The 18,833-nt window shown below is 38.6% G+C and overlaps 1 protein-coding gene and 1 pseudogene across 1 annotated transcript in view; both read left to right on the top strand.

The window, feature by feature from the left end:
* The window catches only part of RSBN1L (round spermatid basic protein 1 like), a 69,036-nt gene that overhangs the window by 13,184 nt on the left and 37,019 nt on the right, over positions 1-18,833 (top strand). The window contains exons 3-4 of the mRNA XM_004702790.3: positions 2,975-3,999; positions 14,431-14,547. Of these exons, the coding sequence (XP_004702847.1) occupies positions 2,975-3,999; positions 14,431-14,547 (1,142 nt within the window). The remainder of the gene's footprint in view (positions 1-2,974; positions 4,000-14,430; positions 14,548-18,833) is intronic.
* Positions 2,976-4,003, top strand: LOC115869213 (annotated as a pseudogene).

Consider the following 18,833-nt stretch of genomic DNA (forward strand, 5'->3'; position numbering starts at 1 on the left):
TGCCTGTATTTACATCTCTATGACTACTCTTTGCCTCCTAGTTCTTTCCTCTATTTCTTTGTACTTTCCTCTTGTCCCACTATCATGTTCTGCCTTCATTTAGGTTTTATGCATTCCTCTTGGTTACATTGCCCTTGATCCAGCCCTGCAAGGCCTCCTGCACCCTCCTTGACATTGATTTTGGATCACTTGTTGTTCCCTTGTCCCTGTGCTTGTTAACACCCTCTTCCTTCCCCCTCACCCCTCTCCTACCCCCATGTTCCTCTGATCTGTCATCCCGTTGTTCTCTCTTCTGGCTTGTTTATTCCGCCTGTCCCTTCCAGGTTGACATGCTATGTACCATCATCAGACTGAGTGCAAGGAAGCAACAACAGAAAGTAAAACAATGTCTGCAACAACAACACGCACACATGCATACATATATAACCGTATGAATAGTTCAGGGTCTGTTTGTTTTCCTTCACATGTGCTTTCCAGTCAAGTCTGATGGGGTGCCATGCCCCGGCACCACCTCTGTCCATGAGGACCTCATCGCTCTGTTCCCCCTGCTGCTCTGATGCATGCCCCCAGGGCTGGCGTTTGTCGTGGTGAGCTCATGGTGGGCACAATTCCCACCGTTTGTCTCCATTGCTGTCCTCAGTGGTGCGATGGGTCAACGAGGAACACTATGTCCTGTGGTGGGGCCCGGCCCGTGGTCATCTCCGTGCATTGTGGTTCCGAACAGGCACATTGTTCCCAGGGCTCAGCGAGCCCGGATGTGCTCCACTCTTTCCTTTTCTTCCCCTTCCCCCCTCATTGGCTCACATGTGCTCCAACCAGACCAGTCCCCCTTCCCCTCTTCCTGAGCTGCAGCTTCAGTGATGTCTTCTGAAGTGAATTCCCCCTGGGGGATGGTGGTGCTGTGAACCCAGTTGGTAACGGGGCCAGTTTTTCCATATTCTTGTGAAGTTTTTGCATCACTCAATATTTTGCCCACAGAATCTTCTTTCACTATTGCATCTCAAGTCCTGAGTTTTTTCTTGAGTTCAGTTTAAGATATGCTGAGTATGTTCTTTTTTTAACTCTAGATCTTTGTGTGCAAAGATGTTAATAATAATATTTTACTTCATCTCCAGCTGACCTTTGAAATGGTCTGTTCAGCTCTTTGACTTCATCCTTTCTTCCATTTGCCTTAACCACTATGATTAAAAGCGAGTTTCAGAATCTTCTGGCATCCACTTTGATATTTTCTTTCTGTCCTTTTAAACGACCTTTTGCTTTCGTCATGGATGATATTCTTGATGTCATCTCACAGCTCATCAGGTCTGTCATTAGTGTTCAGTGTGTCAAATCTGTACTTGAGATGTTCTAGAAATTCAGGTGGGATAAATTCAAGATTGTAGTTTGGTTTTCATTGACATCTCTCACCCCCCATATTCTTCAGCTTCAGCTTGCACTTTCATATGAGCACTTAGTGGTATGTTTTATAGTAAGCCCCTGGCCCTCCCCCTCATTTTAGCTGCTGATATTGAACTACTCTATCGGTTCTTCCCACAGATGTAGTCAATTTGTATTCTATCTGGAGAAGTCCACCTATATAGTCACTGTTTTTGTGTTGCTGCAAAAATATATTTGCCATGAAAATATATTTGCCATGGTCTTGCCAAATTCTATCCTCTGAACTCCAGCTTTTTTTCTGTCGCCAAGACCAAATTTTCCAACTACTGTTCCTTCCTCTTTGTTTCCAACTTGTGCATCCCACTGGGCCATAAATATCAACGTATCTTTATTGCACATTTGATCAATTTCCAACTGAAGTCATTAGAAATCTTTAGTTTCTTCATCATAAGCTTTAGTGATTGAAGCATAATTTTGAACAGTAGTATTGATTGGATTTCCTTGAATCTGGACACATGTAATCCTATCACAGACAGCATAGTGTACTTCAAGACCTTGAAATGTCCTTTCTGATAATGAATGCAATGAATGTAAATACATTTATCTCTATTGTGTCATTCCTTGTATAGTAAATGATATGATTTTCTGATTCAAAATGGCCAATATTCATTTCAGCTCACTATCACCTAAGATATTAATCTTTTTTATGCATTCCATTTCAGCTTTGAAAACTTCCAAGTTTCCTAGATTCACGCTTCATACATTCCAAGTTCAAATTATTAATACATTTTTCAGCTGTTTCTTCTTATTATGAGTCATGCCCCATCAGCAAATGAAGGTCTTGAAGGCTTTGCTTCCACAGGCTTTACTCCATTCACACCATTATGGTCCACTTTACTTTGAGAAGGCAGCTCTTCCTCAGTCACATTTTGAGTGCCTTCTGACCTAAGGGGCTCATCTTCTGGCACTTCTCTGGCAATGTTCTGCTTCTAGTCACTAAGCTAAGGGTCCTCAAACTTTTTAAATAGGGGGCCAGTTCACTGTCCCTCAGACCCGTTGGAGTTGGAGGGCCAGACTATAGTTTAAAAAAAACTATGAACAAATTCCTATGCATACTGCACATATCTTATTTTGAAGTAAAAACCAAAATGGGGCAAAAACACCCGGTGGGCTGGATAAATGTCCTTGGCGGGCGACATGTCGGCCCTCAGGCTGTAGTTTGAGGGCCCCTGCATGAGGCCTTCAGCAGCTGACACTGTTTCAATGCTATGCATAAGGTTTTCAGTGGCTAATTCCTCTTTGGACTTTCCTTTTAGTAGTCTGTTCTGTTGAGAACTGTTCACTTTGGGTGACCCTGCTGGCTTTTGAAATACCAGTAACATAGCTTCCAGCATCATAGCAACACACAAGCTACCAGGTATAACAAATTGACAGACTAGCAGTGGAATTGGTGAAATAATTAGCCTTGTTATAAGAGCCATTTCTTACTGTTGCTTATCTTTTTCAGTAGTTCCTTTTTCTATGATTAGAAACCCTTCAGAACCTTATCACTAGAAGCAAGAACTTGCATCTTGGAACAAAGCATTTTGCTCCTCAGAATGAATGGAGACCAGAAAGTGGATACTTATGCCCAAGAAAAGCAGAATTTCATCCAGCATTTCTCCCATGTGCTCGCAGTGCTGACCGAGGATGACCTGGGGCACACAGAGACGGGAGACGCTGTTGCCCGGTTCAAGAAGGTCGTAGAATGCAATGTTATCGGAAGCAAGTACAACCGAGGTGTGACAGTGGTGGCTGTGTTCCAGGCGCTGGTGGAGCCCAGGAAGCAGGACGCTGACAGTCTGCAGCGGGCCCTGACCTTGGGCTGGTGGGTGGAGTTGCTCCAAGCTTTCCTCCTGATACTGGATGACATAATGGATTCATCCCTCACCCGCCGGGGGCAGCCCTGCTGGTACCAGAAGCCAGGCATAGGTCTGGATGCCATCAATGACGCCAGGCTGCTGGAATCCTCTATCTACCACCTGTTGAAGTTCTACTGCCGGGGGCAGCCCTACTACCTGCACCTACTCGAGCTCTCCCTGGAGAGTTCCTATCAGACTGAGAAGGGACAGACCCTGGACCTCATCACTGCCCCCCAGGGCAACGTGGGTCTCAGCAGATTTACCCCAAAAGAGGTACAAACCCATAGTCAAGTACAAGACCTCGTTCTACTCCTTTTACCACCCCGTCGCTGCTGCGCGTACATGGCAGGCATTGCCAAGCAGATCCTGCTGGAGTTGGGCGAGTACTTTCAGATCCAGGATGATTACCTGGGCCTCTTTGGTGACCCCAAAGTGATGGGCAAGGTTGGCACTGACATCCAGGACAACAATTGCAGCTGGTTGGTGATTCAGTGTTTGCAGCAGGCCTCTCCGGACCAGCGCCGGGTCCTGCAGGAGAATTACGGGCAGAAGGAGGCAGAGAAGGTGGCATGGGTGAAGGCAGTGTATGAAGAGATGGAGCTGCGGGCCCGTGTTCCTGCAGTACAAGGAAGCCAGCGTCTCCAGCCTCTGAGCCTCATCGAGCAGTACTCCGTGCCGCTGCTGCCCTCCGTCTTCCACACAGGATCTACAAGTGGCAAAAGTGACTTGGAGCCTGGGAGGACAGGCCTCAATAAATTATTGTTTAACCTTCAAAAAAAAACACCTTATCAACTAATAATTAGATTCTATAACACTTTTCCTCTGTTGCTCCCTGGGAACTTCATTCATTCATATTTATCATCAGGTGTGGAAAGTACTATTGTAGATTCTATGGAAGATATGAGATGAATAAGATATACTAACCACACACGGAAGAGTGTACAATCTAGTAGGCTAGGTAGAGCAGTTACACAAAGATCAGAATTCAAATTGTTAGGCTGGAGAGGGACACTGATAATTTCTAGTTCCTGAGATCAAGGAATGCTCAATGAAAGAAGTAGAATTTCAACTGTTTACAGAATGTGTAGGATTTGGCAGGCAAAGTTGAGATGAGGAAAGGTGCTAGCTCTAACTCAGCGATTCTCAACCTGTGGGTCGTAACCCCTTTGGGGGGGGGGGCGAACAACCCTTTCACAGGGGTCATCCGATTCATAACTAGCAAAATTACAGTTATGAAGAAGCAACGAAAATCATTTTATGGTTGGGGGGCCACCACACATGAGGAACTGTTTTAAAGGGCCGCGGCATTAGGAAAGTTGAAAACCACTACCCTAACTGACATGAGCAAAATTACTGGAGTAAGGCAGGTGTGGAATGATGAATTTCCAATCAGGTGTATATATAGAAATGTGGGTAAGTAGTAGAAGGAAGGTTAAAAGATAAGCTAAGTCTTGACTAAAGATTACTGAACAGGAAACCAGGGATTTTCTCTTCTTAAGTTGGCAGAGGTAAGCAGGGGTTGCTTTTCATGCTTTATTTTAAGTAGAAGAGAGTGAGTGATAAGATGTACTTTTAAGTGACGATTTTCTTTCACCCTTTGATTGCTATGTTTACTTCATTTTTAAAGAGAAATTACAGGTAGAGATACCACTTCTTTCAAGAAATGATAAGAATCCTCTAAGGTAACGAGAAAAAGCAATTCAGACTCAATGCCATTGAGTCAATTCTGACTCATACTGCCCTTGACGATATCCAAGACTGACTCTTCACAGGAGTAGAAAGCTACATCTTTCTCCTGCAAAGTGATGATCAGGGAAAGAGAGAAAAAAAGGTTGGAAGTACTTCAACAGAAAAATAGACTCCGTCGGGCAAAGGATTTAATGTTAGAGGAAAACTCAGAGGAATTATTAAAGGCTACTGAGAAGAGAATAATTTTGTATTTAGATGTTGGAGGGTAGTGTGCCATTAATACAAATAGGGAACTGAAAGGTGAACTTGGACCTACTTATTTTATATAAGAAAAATTGTAATTTTGATGTTAAATATATCTCATGAGATAAAGTAGTGGAGCTTGGTGGAGTAGATGAGTTGGGATATTGGTTTGAGGATTCATTTTCATAGAAGTTATAGTTTAAAATTTAAACTTTAAATCATGGGAGTGAATTTTCAGAGAAAGAAGAGAGAAGCATACTGAGGCCAGATCTCCCTGGGGGTAGGGGGAATGTGCAGGTTTGGATTATAAATTACTGATGAAATAGGGCAGTAGTTTTACTGAAATTTATGAAGAAGTTTTGAGGAAGGAGTCAGTAATGTTGCTGTGAGGTTCAAGAAAAAGGTCCAAGAAGCCGTTAGATCTGGCAGTCTTCAGTAGCTGTGTAGGAACCTAATTCCTCCTTTCTCCGTTCACTGTGTATGCAGTCTTTTTATAATATCGTCTTCTTTTATTTTCAGTTTCTGTTCTTTCCACTTTTATTGCCCTACTGTCCCTTCTGGCTCCCACTTTAAATAATCTGTACCATTTTTTGTTTTCTTCTGCTTCCTGCCTGTTCTCTGATCTGTTTCCAGCTGTACTTAATCTTGGTTTGGCAGACCAACTGATTTCATGGATTGCATTATTACAGCGTGAATTATGACACACGTCCAAGGCAGACAAAGCTGTGGTGCATGAATGTATTGTAGTTGAAAGCGTTTTTTGAGAACCTCCAGGGTGGATGTTTATGTTATTTCTATTAATAAGAATAGGATTAAAAATCCCAAAACACTTTATATCAAAACATTGGTATAATGGTGTCAGAGTTTAAGACATTGGTATCAAAACATTGGTATAATTGGTATAATTGGTGTCAAAGTATAAGACTTCTTTTTTTAATTAATAAGAAATATGTGTAAAAACATTTAAAATTAATACATAATTTATCATAACTTTCTCTTTAAGACTTTCACGTATAGTGTTATATGTTAGTTCAGTGTTTTATATTGAACTATTTTTTATCCCTTTCCTTGTAATATATTGTTTTATGTTAAAAATACAAGGGAACTTAGGAAAGTTCATGGAAAATTGGAATTAAAAGAAAATGGAAATTTCCTAAGAATTTTTCAAGCACATGCATATGTGAGTATAAACATGTACATATATGTGGTAGATTGAATTACTTGAGATAACTCTTTTAAGCCATAGTCCTGTAGCACACATCAAATAACTGAGTGAGACCAGGCTAATCAGATATGTGTAAACAGACATTAGTCTGAAAGGTCATGTCAGATTTCTTGACACAGCTTTGCCCCCAGGGGTTTTATAGGTACATGAAACATAATGGTAATTCATAGGAGAATGGGAAGAGGATGTTGGAAAAGAACTTAGCACAGCAGGTCAGAAGATTTTTAGATGGTTTAAGAAATGAGATGAATATAATGGACATTAATGAAGTTTATAAGCTCTAATGCAGCACTACAGGAGGTTGGGTGGATCAACAGAAACTTCTACTGGCCCCTTAATGATGAAGAGGCCCAAACAATTAGATTCTATTCAATTCAGCTGGGAGGAATTTAATAATGGGAATTTATATCTGGGACAACTGAAAGCAGAGGCTCAGCCAGTTGATTAGAACAAGAAATCTAATGAGAGATTGATCATTTTCTCAACCCACCGGGTTTTAAATGAGTCAGCTCAGAAGCAAGAATGGGGATACTGTATCTCATTACTATCAAGAAAGAATAGTTAGAAGTGGGTTGTGCCCTTTAGACCCCAAGATCTCTGCATGCTGAACCGGATTAATCCTGGAGATAGAGCTGTGATAACAGGGGAGCAGCAGAAAAGTAGTAGCAACAAAGGCAGCACCAAAAGCATAAAACAGACATTGGACTTCCCAGCTGATGGATCCAAAAAGTTCAGTGCCTTCTGGCCAGAGGTGTGCTTGAAGAGTGAGTTGCCTTCACACTCTTAATCAGGGAGCTAGGTTTTCTGACCCACAGAGCTTGAACTGAGTCAGCTGGCTAAAGCTTAGGGTTAAGGGGAGTGTACTTTGAGGCATTTATTGGCAGTGCTAAAAGAGACTTACAGCATTTCCAAGCATAGGCCATCGGGCCATGTGGCTATAGGTCTAAGACCAGAGAGAAGTCTGCTGAGTGCCTGGCTGGCAGGAGGCTATCTTGACCGAAAAACTGTGTCCTGTTTCTGATCTGAAATTGTAACCTCTTAGCTTCTCTAATACACCCCATAATCTTATTGTCTGAGTTCTATGTAGCCAGTTCAATGAATTGTTGACACAGCAGAGAATTAGAGAGTGCCTTAGAATTGGAATTTGCCTTAGACTAATGAATTTGATTTTCCTTCCCGTAGTGAAGACAGAAGTCAGACACATCTCCCCACATCATTCTTACATAACAGAATGTAATTTAAAAATACTGCTACCAGAGTTCCAGTTCATACGTGCATGGATTTAACAAAATGTGTTTTGAAATGCCTCTACAATCAGTGGATGGATGTAGGCAAGTTCTCTTGTTAATAATACACTTGTCTTAGTCTCAGGGTACCTCAAAAACAAATACCACAAAAAAACCTCCAATCAAAACAGTGGCTTTCAAGGGAGCGCTTCTGGGCCAGTTAAATTCAAGGAAGAGAGATCAGCTTAGAAGGTTAAAGCAATTGTTTTTAGGAATCCCAAAGGACTATCCTGATATAATTTCTGGAAGACACAGGACAATCATGGGAGAATTGTTATGAAGAAACATAACAAAAATTGAAAACAGCGTTGCTGAGAAAAAGGCAAGAAAAGTTGTGCCAAGACATTTTTATCAATCATGATATTCTTCAAAGTTAGTAAGGGCTGTCTGATGGAAATTTGTTGGGAAACCTTATCCCATGGATTCTACAACTCTGGTCTTTCCTTTTCAGACTTCTTTTTGTTCCCCAAACTCTGAATATATCAAAGGAACAAGATTTAAGTTCCTGGAGGTTGCCCAAACTGCTGTTTTGATGTGGTATAAAATCAAAGGCCTCAGAATTCTTAGGGGATGGATTAGAGAGATGGAAGTACAGCCCTTTAGAGTATGTAGATCTAGATGAAGGATATGTTGAAAAACAGCTTTGCATTTTGTATAATAAAGGCTTCTTTGATTTTACAACAGTAGTTTTTTACTTACCCTCATATTTTGGTCTGAACATAATTATCAATTATTTTAGGAGAGATAGTTAGCATTGTAATTATATGTAGTGTATTCATTTCGGTTTTAGAAATTTCACATAATTTGGAAGTATGTGAAATAAAAGTCAGAGATTCCCTTTCTTCCTTTCTCAGGTTTAAAACTTGTAAGGTGTTTGTTTTTCTCATTCCAGACCTATTCTGTGAGTTTACCTAATTTTTTGCATATACTTTTTTGTATCTACTTACAAAAAATAATATGTAGCTTATTTTAAACAAAATACACTTATTTCTAGGTCCTTGTTCATATTACTTAAGTGTGTCTTAGAGCGCTGCTTGTGGCAAGGTAAAGTTATACAAAGACGTGTGTCTATCTTCATAATTGAGTTTTGCGTTTATAAATGTTTTTAAGAAAATCTTTTAGAGTAATTAAAGATTTATAGAAAAGTTGTAGAGTTCTCATGTACCTCAGACCCTGTTTCCTCTATTTAAAAAACGTATTATAATATATTTATCTTGAGTAATGTACTATTTGATACTTTACTATTAACTAAGATATTTACTTTATACATTTTTTCCAAGTTTGTCCTTTTTCTTCTACTCATCTAGGACCCTACATTATATTTCAGCATTATGTCTTACTAGATCTTGGCTACAACTGTTTTTTGGGCTTCTTTTTTTCTCTTCTCCCCTAAATTTTATTTATTTTGTTGTTGAGAATGCATGCAGCAAATGATACACCAATTAAACAATTTTTACATTTATACTTAACGGCATTCACATTCTTTGAGTTAGGCAACCACTCTCACACTCCCAAGTTGCACCTCCTTTACTAACGTAAACTCACCACCAAGATTCCTGTGTAATCTTTTGAGTTGCTGTTGTTACTTTGATCCCGGATAGATAGTTATTAAAATGCTGAAAGTCATTTTTTCTGTCTTTTTGTTGTTGTTTAGACAAACTTTTCAATTTTAAGAAGATATCATAGAGTACCTTGTTTAAAGCTTATAAAGATTATCTCAGGACAGTGGTTTCAGGGGTTCATCCATCCTCTTTGGGTCCAGTTTTAGAGTCCATGAGATTTTGAGATTCTTTTCTACATTTTCTTCAAGATTTTTCTATATAATCTTCGATAATAAAATTCAGTGATGGTAGCCACACACCTCCCTATCCTGGTCTCAGGGCAAAGGAGGCAGTTCTTGAAGTCAGTTAGCCACACATTTTATATCTCTTTCCTATTCCTGATTCTCTTTAATCCTTTGTTGCTCCAGAAAAATATAGATCAATTATTGTACTCGACGAATGGCTACTTGCAAGCTTTTAAGGTCCAGAGGCACTAACCACATTCTTAGGCTATTTTACTGGGATGTCCCATGAAACCATTACCCTAAACCTCTAATTCAAGAAGCCAAATCCCATGAGGTGTTTAGTTGTACAGCATCAGTAGCTACTCTTTATCCATTATGTAACTACTTATTGTTGATAGTCATAACTGTTTGAAGGACACTCCACCAACTCCTCACTTAGTGACTATCTCATTATCTAGCACTTCACATTTTTATAGTGGTAAAAAGATCTACCCAGCAGGCAATTGTCCACACAAGAAGCAGTACTGGAGTGGGCCCAGGCCCCTCCTCCAGGAGAATGGGCAGAAGGAGCCAGGTTGGGGGTGAGAATGAGGGTGAACTTTGGGCAGTACCATTTGGAGGGGTGAATCTGCTCAGCCCTAACCAGACAATTGAATGCACCAGGCCCTGTAGCATAGGGCTTCCCCATAGGGTACAGGAGAAGCAGCTGGAGGGTCTGTTGGCTGAAGATCCGGGTTGAGTGGGCCTTGGGGATACAGAGGATCCCTGTAACCACAGTCACAAGTCTAGCTGAGGGTAGTGTAGGTCTACTGGGTGGGGTGGACTGGAGGTACCCACCTCCTTAGATGGGCTCCATTGGTTGGTCTGTTGGGTAGAAGGTGGGGTTTGGGCTTCAGAAGCAGTGTCTAAACAAGGGGGAGGCAGACTCTCAGTGTAGGAGTGGGGGGAGGTTTGGGCTGGAGTGCAGAAGTGGGGGAAAGGGAGCCCACACAGGAGACTGTAACATCCAGAGCAAGTTGTCTGAAATCAGGGCGACAGGGGGAGAGGGAGGCTACGGGAGCCAGGTGTGTGAGTGGAATCACTAAAGTTCCAGGGGAAAAAGGAGTAGTGGGCATTTCAGTGAGGAGGTGGCCCTGGAAGCATTCTCTGTGCACCTGAAGAAACTGATAGAACTTAACTCTAGGTGCTATGGCATGCAGAAAGTGAACTGGCTGGCTAAAGTGCAGGAGGGACAGGTGGTTTGGGCTATTCTGAAGGCATACTGGAGGGGAAAGGGGTCTAAGGGAGGAGAATTCATTGCTGGAGTTGAGATCATGGAGGTACAGGCAGAGAGGAGGAAGAGGAGGAGGATGTGGTAATTGCAGGTTAAAGGGAACAGAAGAGCACTTTGAATTGGGGAGAGTTGGAAGCCACTTCCCAAGGCAGTCTGTAGCCTGCATGATCCTGTTCTGCTACCCCCGTTGGGTAGCACTGACTGCAGTGACAGCAGGCAAGAAAGTCAGTCAGGTATTTTCACATAATGCAGGTTTTCATGTAACCTGATTTTTGGAACCTAACCATGTTGATAAGTGAGGAATGGGTGTAGTGAGGTTTTTTCTCAGACTATCCTTCCATTGGATTTATTTGATGCTTTCTCAGGATTAGTCTAGGGTTAATAGATTTTGGGGGGTTCTACAATATCTTTATAAATTTTAAAAGTAAAATTTAATTTAAAAAATCAATACTGAAAGTATTATAAGTAATCTCTAGTTTTTTCTACCGCTTCCCAAATCCGACTTTCATCTGTTTTCATTCCATATTTTATATAAAATAATATTATTGATTGTATTGATCAATATAATCAATTTTATTGCTCTCTGGTAGGTACATATTGTACAAAGGTGCTTAAAAATTTTGTGGAAAATTTTCATTCCTGCTCATATTGTTAAAAATACATAAGAATTTAGCCCTTTTAAAAATTAGCATTTCTTTCCATATTTTTATATAATTGTACAAATCTTTGTTAACTCAATCAAACAAACTCACACTTACTGCGATCAAGTCAATTCCAACTCATAGTGACCCTCTAGGACAGATTAGAATGACCTCTATGAGTTTTTGGAGGCTGTACCACCTTTACAGGAGCAGAAAGCCTCATTTTTTTCCCCATGGAGTGGCTGGTGGGCTCAAACTGCTGAGGTTAGCAGCACACAGCCTAATATGTCACCAGGGTTGCTTATGACACAGCAACCACTGTTCAGTGGCACTTCAGAGATCCTTTTCTGTTTAGAAATCTTGGTGTTTGTATAGGTAAGGGTTGCTTCTTTTTTCCAATTACATATTTTAATGACCATATATACTCAAGTATCAGCTGACCTGAATATCAGGCAAAGCACCTAATTTTACCACAAAAACTGCATTTTAAATGTCTTGGAAAGCTCGGCTTATAAACGAATCTATACAGTACATAACATTTTCTGCCACTTTGTTGTATTTTGTGATAAGAGGTACTATGAAAGTTCCTTTTTTCTGTAGATCACATTTTTATAGTACTCCTTTCCTCCACTTCCTCCTGAACTGGTTACACTCTATCATGGATTGAATTGTATTCCCCCAAGTATGCATCAGCTTATTTGGGTCATAATTCTCAGTGGTTTGGCAGTTACGTAATGGTGTAATCATCCCCTGTGACGTAAAGTGATGTGTGACCATCACCGATCCAATATAAAGGAATTAGGGGGTGGTGTAACATCCTGACTCAGGCCACTGCTCTGATCCTGTGTAAAGGATGTGCCTTGCATCATGTTTTGTAAAAGGCTGGAAGAGAGAGTAGCAAATCTGAGAGGCAGGAACTCACAACCAACAAGAAAGAGCAGCCAGGAGTGGAACATGCCCTTTGATGTGGGGTCCTAGCACTGGGGAAGTATCTGGACTCAAGAGAAAGATTGATGGCAAGAACTTTCCCTCAGAGTCAGCAGAAAGAGAAAGCCTTCGTATGTAGCCAGTAGCCTGAATTTGGACTTCCAGCCTTCTAAACTGTGAGAGAATAAAATTCTGTTTGTTAACGCCCTCACTTGTATTTCTGTTATACCAGCATTAGATATTTAAGACACCTAACTGTACTAACTGTACAGCCTTTCTCCTGATGTATCTTATGTAGTCTTTTGTGTGGATCCCTGTTTCCTGGATCTCACTCACGTCTTCTTCCTTTTTTGTTTTACTCTTTAATTTACTTGAGTACATTCTCAGGTAACTACCTAAAAGTGTGTGTGTGTGTGTGTGTGTGTGTGTGTGTGTGTGTGTTAAATTTTAACTTTTGCTTGTCTACATATATTCTCCCTTGATATATTGATAGCTTGACAGACTCTAGGATTCTAAGTTAGAAATTATTTTCACGTACAATCTTAAAGTTAATATTCTAGCATCTACAGTTGCTGTGAGGAGTATAGTTGCATACTGGTACCAGATCTGTTATGTGTGATCTGTACCCCAACCCCAAGGCTTTTAGAATCTTTTCTATATACCTTCACTCACTCACTGCCATCGAGTGAATTTTGACTTGTAGGACATGGGAGATCTGGCCCTGTGAGTTTCTGAGAGTAATTCTTTACAGGAGCAGAAAACTCCATCTATTTCCTACAGAGTTATTGGTGGTTGCAAGACCTGCTGACCCTGCAGTTAGCAGCTCAGAACTTAACCATTATGCCACCAGAGTTCCTCCTTTATGTCTCTTTCTGTACATCTATGTGTATATATATATATATATATATATATATATATATATATATATATATCGAGTCCTTTCTTACCCATAGTGACCTCTAAGGCAAAGTACAAATGCCTCAGTGGGTTTCTAAGGCTGTAATTCTTTACAGGAGTAGAAAACCTTGTCTTGGTGTTTAAAAATTTCATGATGGTGTACCTAATGTGTAGAAGGTGGGGCTTGCATTTTTTTGTATTCACCTATGGTTAAATCTTTTAATCTAGGGACACCTTTCCTGGGAAATTTTCTTCTATTATTTAATTGATGTTCTCTATACAATCCCTTTTTCTGAAATTTTAATTACTTTAATCGTGGAATCCTTGAATAGACAGACCATCCAGGTCACCTTGTTTTCACCTTATTTTTCATTTCTTGTTGATTTGTTTGTTGGAAGATTACATCAACTTTATCTTGAACCCTCTGAGATTTTCAACTTTGCTATTTTTATTTTCAAAAGTTATTTTGTATTTTCTGGTTCAATTTAGGTTAAGCATTTTAGGGAGAAGATATCAACTTGGTTTTAATGTCACTCTGTCTTGCTAGGGGAACCTAAGTCTTGAAGTTTGTTCTGTTTTTTCAGACAAAGTCCATTGTTTGTCATAAGGTTTGAATGTTCAGAATACAGGTGAATGATTCTTAGATGTCTCTTTATATTAATATTACACCAGGCAGCCAGATCAGTCATATTCTTTTTTTAAGAGTATAAGAGTTAAATATCTAGTTTTATTTGTACTAGGCCCTAAGTAGTTATTTTAGGTCTTTCATTTAATTTTTATATTAACTCTTAGAGTTATAAAATATCAAACACCATTTACAGATTAGAAAAGTGAGATTCAGTAGATTTTTCAATGTTTTAAGTCCAGATAACCCTAAATTCAACTTTCAGGCTTTTTCTACTATAGTTTGCTACCTCATTTAAAGATTGCCACTTTTTAAAAGTTGATACAAAGTCAGTGAAGAATAATCATGTAAATGAAATTTAAACAATTTTCAAAAATACATGATATATTATGTATAATTTCTATTCAGTTTATGAAAAAAATTTAGAATTGCTTATTCCCTACAACCTGAGTGGATTAAAAGTAGGCATAGTTATTTCCATTCTGAAATTGTATAATAGCTTCTGCAGAAAAACAATATTGTAATAATTGTAAATCCCATATCTTTTTGTTGTCTTTCAGATAAAATCAAAGACAAAATCAAAGAGAGAGAAAAAGAAAAAGAGAGGGAGAAGAAGAAACATAAAGTAATGAATGAGATCAAAAAAGAAAACGGTGAGGTGAAGATTTTGCTGAAAAGTAAGTGTATGTTCAGTGCTCTTGCTTATAATATGTTGCTCAGTATACTTACTGGATAAAAATGAAAAGAAGAAATGTTATTTGGTATCGAGATTTTACTGAGAATAGGCAGTAGTCTGGAGACAAAAAAAAAATGTAGCATGGAGAATTCTAATCTCTGTGGTAACCTGTCTTTAGTATATTTATTTAGTGAGCCATTAAGAGTAAAGATTAAGGGGGGGGAAATCTATTACTGTGTCCGTTCTGATTCAAAGACTCTAGAGGAAAGGGGAAAATTCCTCATAGAGTTTCCAAGTCTATAAATTTTAGTGGAAACATACCACCACATCTTTTTTCTTTGTTCCCAACAATTTTATTGGCACACAATTTACATATCATACAATCAATCGTTCAATCATAACAAGAATTATACAATCATTACATCAATTTTAGAACACCTCCTCCAATGGTTAAAGTTCCTTTAAAATGAGTTGTGCATTCACAATCAGTTCTAGTGCTCCCAACCCCTCCTGCCATCATTGTATACTCCCCGCCACCCCTACATTCCCCATAACCCCTTTTATCAGTTATTATCACAATGTATCCACTCCTCCTGTACTTCACAAACTGAAAACCAACAGAAAATTTTTTTAAAATAGAAATAAGGTGGTAAGGATAAAATCATAATAATAAAAATAATGACTAAGAAAAAAAAGACCCCCGTCAACATTCAAAAAGGCAGGGTAGAAATTTCTGTCATGGTACAAGTAAGTGATACTTGCACCCAGAACAAATTCAGGCTGCTCTACGGGGTGGTCAACTGGCCAAGTATTGAGTTCAATCCAACATAATCAGGATTACAATGGTCTCTGCCTGATAGCAAGACTTTTCAAGACTCTTGCCCCACCATATCTGTTTTTTCCCTAGAGTGGCTGGTTCGGCTTAACTTTTTGATGAACAACCAAGTGCTTAACCATTATACAACTAGGGCTCCTTAAAAGATTAAGCTTCATTAAACTCTTGATTCTTTAAATGATTTTAAAATAGGATATTGAATTTTCTGTTTATATCACAAGTCTTTTTTTCATATTTAGATAATCTACAATGAGAGGTGAAAGCAGTTTTTAGCATGATCCAAAATCAAAAATTGCCATCAAGTCATTGAGACCCCATAAAACAGAGTAGAACTGCCCCTATGAGTTTCAGAGACTAAATCATTACAGGAGTAGAAAGCCTCATCTTCTGCTGGTGGTTTCAAATTGCTGGCCTTGCAGTTAGCAAGCTAATATGTAACTCACGGCCAAGGCCCCTTTAGATTATGATAGGAATGACAAAAGAAGTGATCTTAGAAATACATGGCATTAATCTCTGAGTTTCAGCTAGAATAGGCATTGTTTAGCTGCCTGTTTCTTTAAGAATATCCTTTTTGTTTTTTGTTGTTTCCCTGTTATAAGTATATCACTTGTTTGTTAATGTAGAACAGCAGTTCTCAACCTGTGACCCTTTTTGTGGGGGTCGTCTGATTCATAACAGTAGCAAAATAACAGTTATGAAGTAGCAATGAAAATAATTTTATGGTTGGGGGGTCATCACAACATGAGGAACTGTATTAAAGGGTTGCAGCCTTACATTGAGAACCACTGATGTAGAAGCAAGGAGAATTTGAAGGGAGAATGGCTGAGTAATAGTATTATAAAACCTATTTTAAAAATTAGAACTCTTAGAATTTGTGCTAGAGTAGAAGTAATACATTCTTATATTCACTTGAATAGAGGGTAGAGAGAATTAATGGCATTAAGTTGCTAGACAGCTAGAAAATTTATTAACAGGCCTATCAAGTCATTGAAATCACTTTTACTTTGATTAATTTCATATTGAATTTATGTGTGAATAATCTTTGTATCTACGTAAGGGAGAAAAGGCCACAACACTGTATGTGCAATGAAATAACAGATTATTTTGCATTACTTAATGCAAACTATTTCTACTTCATTTTTGTTAGATTTCCATATGTTCTTTGGTGGCACTTTTTATGAGCTCTGTTTTCTCTATGTCATACTTTATATTTTTTCAACCTTGAAGAACCAGATCAAGCTTAAGTTGATGGTCATTTGGTTAATACTCATGATCCTTTCCTTCTGGTTCCTTTGCCCCAGAGTTCTTTAGCAGTGTTGTCTAATTAGATTGCATGGCTTTGAGGCAGGAACCCTTTTAACCACACTAGTGCTGCATCAGCAGCTACTGATTACTGCTGAAATGCCTACTTGACTTTAACGTATTGGTTTAGTTAAGTAGGGTTTTTCTTATTCACTTGAATGTACCGTGATACATACATATGTCACTTGAGAAAGAGTGTCTTACACCTTATTCTATAAAAGTTCATGTTATTAGTTGAATGATAGGTTAGTGTGCTACTAATATGAAATGTGAATCTAGGGAATATATCTGCAAATAAGACTTTTTAAAAAGTAGCTTTAAAAATGCACATTTTTAGTAATACCAAATACCAACCTTGACTTGGTAATGAATGAAAAATTCAGGAGTTTATCTTGAGCCAAGCTAAACTGAAACCCAGTCATGATGAAAGAAAAATAATTAGATTGGTTTGGAATTTTAATTTGATTTCCAGGATGACCCTGGGAGAAATGTATTTACTGTAAAATGGAGATAATACAGTGTAACTACTGCCTTACTGAGTTATAAAGATTAAATAAGGTAAAGTGTGGGTGAGTGCTGAGTATAGTTTTTGGCTCCTTCACTCAGTGGAATTTTTTAAAAAAACATGTATAAAAAGATGAACTCTTATAATTAAAAAAAACCAAAATATTCTTCTCTCCTTAGTGGGTAGTACCCTGTTTCCCTGAAAGTAAAACATCCCCTGAAAATAAGACTTAAAGATTTGCCTCTCACTGAAATATAAGGCATCCCCCCCGAAAATAAGACCTTCCCGAAAATAAGCCCCCCCAAAGCTACCGTGACTCTGGACTGTAGCCGCGGAGCTCACTGTTGGCCGCAGTGCAGCCAGAGCAGACAGGAAGTGTGAGGTCTCTTTTAATAAAACAATAAATGTGTACCGTGTTCTTCATGGAAAAATAAGACATCCCCTGAAAGTAAGACCTAGTGCATCTTTGGGAGCAAAAATTAATATAAGACAATGTCTTATTTTCGGGGAAACGGTATATAAATAATTAAAAGAATGAAAACATAATCAATCTGGAAAACAGTGCCCGTTCCACTGTAAGCACTGAGTTAGATGTAAGTTTTTGTTATTATCCAGCAAAAGCATTTTTTTACATGTATAGCCATTTCTCAAGTGAGCCTGTGACCCAGGGATGGGTGTTCTTTGTTATTGGCATCTTGGAGCAACAAAAGAATCCGTGTTTCAAGGGCAACGTACTATTATTTTCTCCTGTGTGCCCCTTTTCCTTTATGACCCTCACTTTTTATTATCTTCTATTATAATATTCTCACAATACTAATATTGCAAGTTATTGGCACACTAGGTATTGTTTGCTAATGGCACATAAGAGTCTAAAATAGATGCTAACTTTAATTTCACACAAATCTCATTTCCTATAAGTTTTCCTTAAAAACAGTGTCAAGTATAGTATGCGGAGGTTACATACACAGTTAATAAAAATTTTTTGTTGAAATCATTTTAATAGATCAATTGAGATTGTTGTTTGCCCTACTAAAGTCTTTTTTTAGTAATCAAATAAGCTTATTTAATAGTCATTTTCATCCTTTTATATCCAGTGTTAATTATTAAGTCCCCATATATATTCCAACCATTGTATGTTGTTAATGATAAGTTGTAAGAACATATATGTTATACTTAATTTGTTATCATTTAATGGTGGTTTAAATGAAAATTTAAAGAGCTAATTAGTTTTCCATTCAGCAGTTTATACACATTTTGCTTTGTGACATTAGTTACAGTTCCTTCAGTGTAACTGTACTACTCCCTTTTTCTCTGTGAGTTCTCACATTCCATCTACCCCTTCTTTTTCTCCCTTCCTTAAGATTGTGAGGTTTATTATGAAAGTTAACTGTTACAATTCAGGTAGTGAGATCTCCACTTACTGCTTCTCACATGGCCTACTTTATACTCAGCAAAGTGATAGTTATTCACAGCTAAATCTTATAATACAGTCAACGTCTTATACCTTCTTACTAGAACCATCAAGAAAATGAAAGTCAATTGCTGGGAGTAACAAAAGCTATGGCTACAAGAGCCATATTAAGTAACTCATTGCATTGCAGATTTTAAGCTGTGTGTGTGTGTGTGTGTGTGTGTGTGTGTGTGT

Source organism: Echinops telfairi, unplaced genomic scaffold, assembly GCF_000313985.2.
Source record: "Echinops telfairi isolate 266 unplaced genomic scaffold, ASM31398v2 ScPeMD7_23;HRSCAF=83, whole genome shotgun sequence".
Classification (NCBI taxonomy): Eukaryota; Metazoa; Chordata; class Mammalia; order Afrosoricida; family Tenrecidae; genus Echinops; species Echinops telfairi.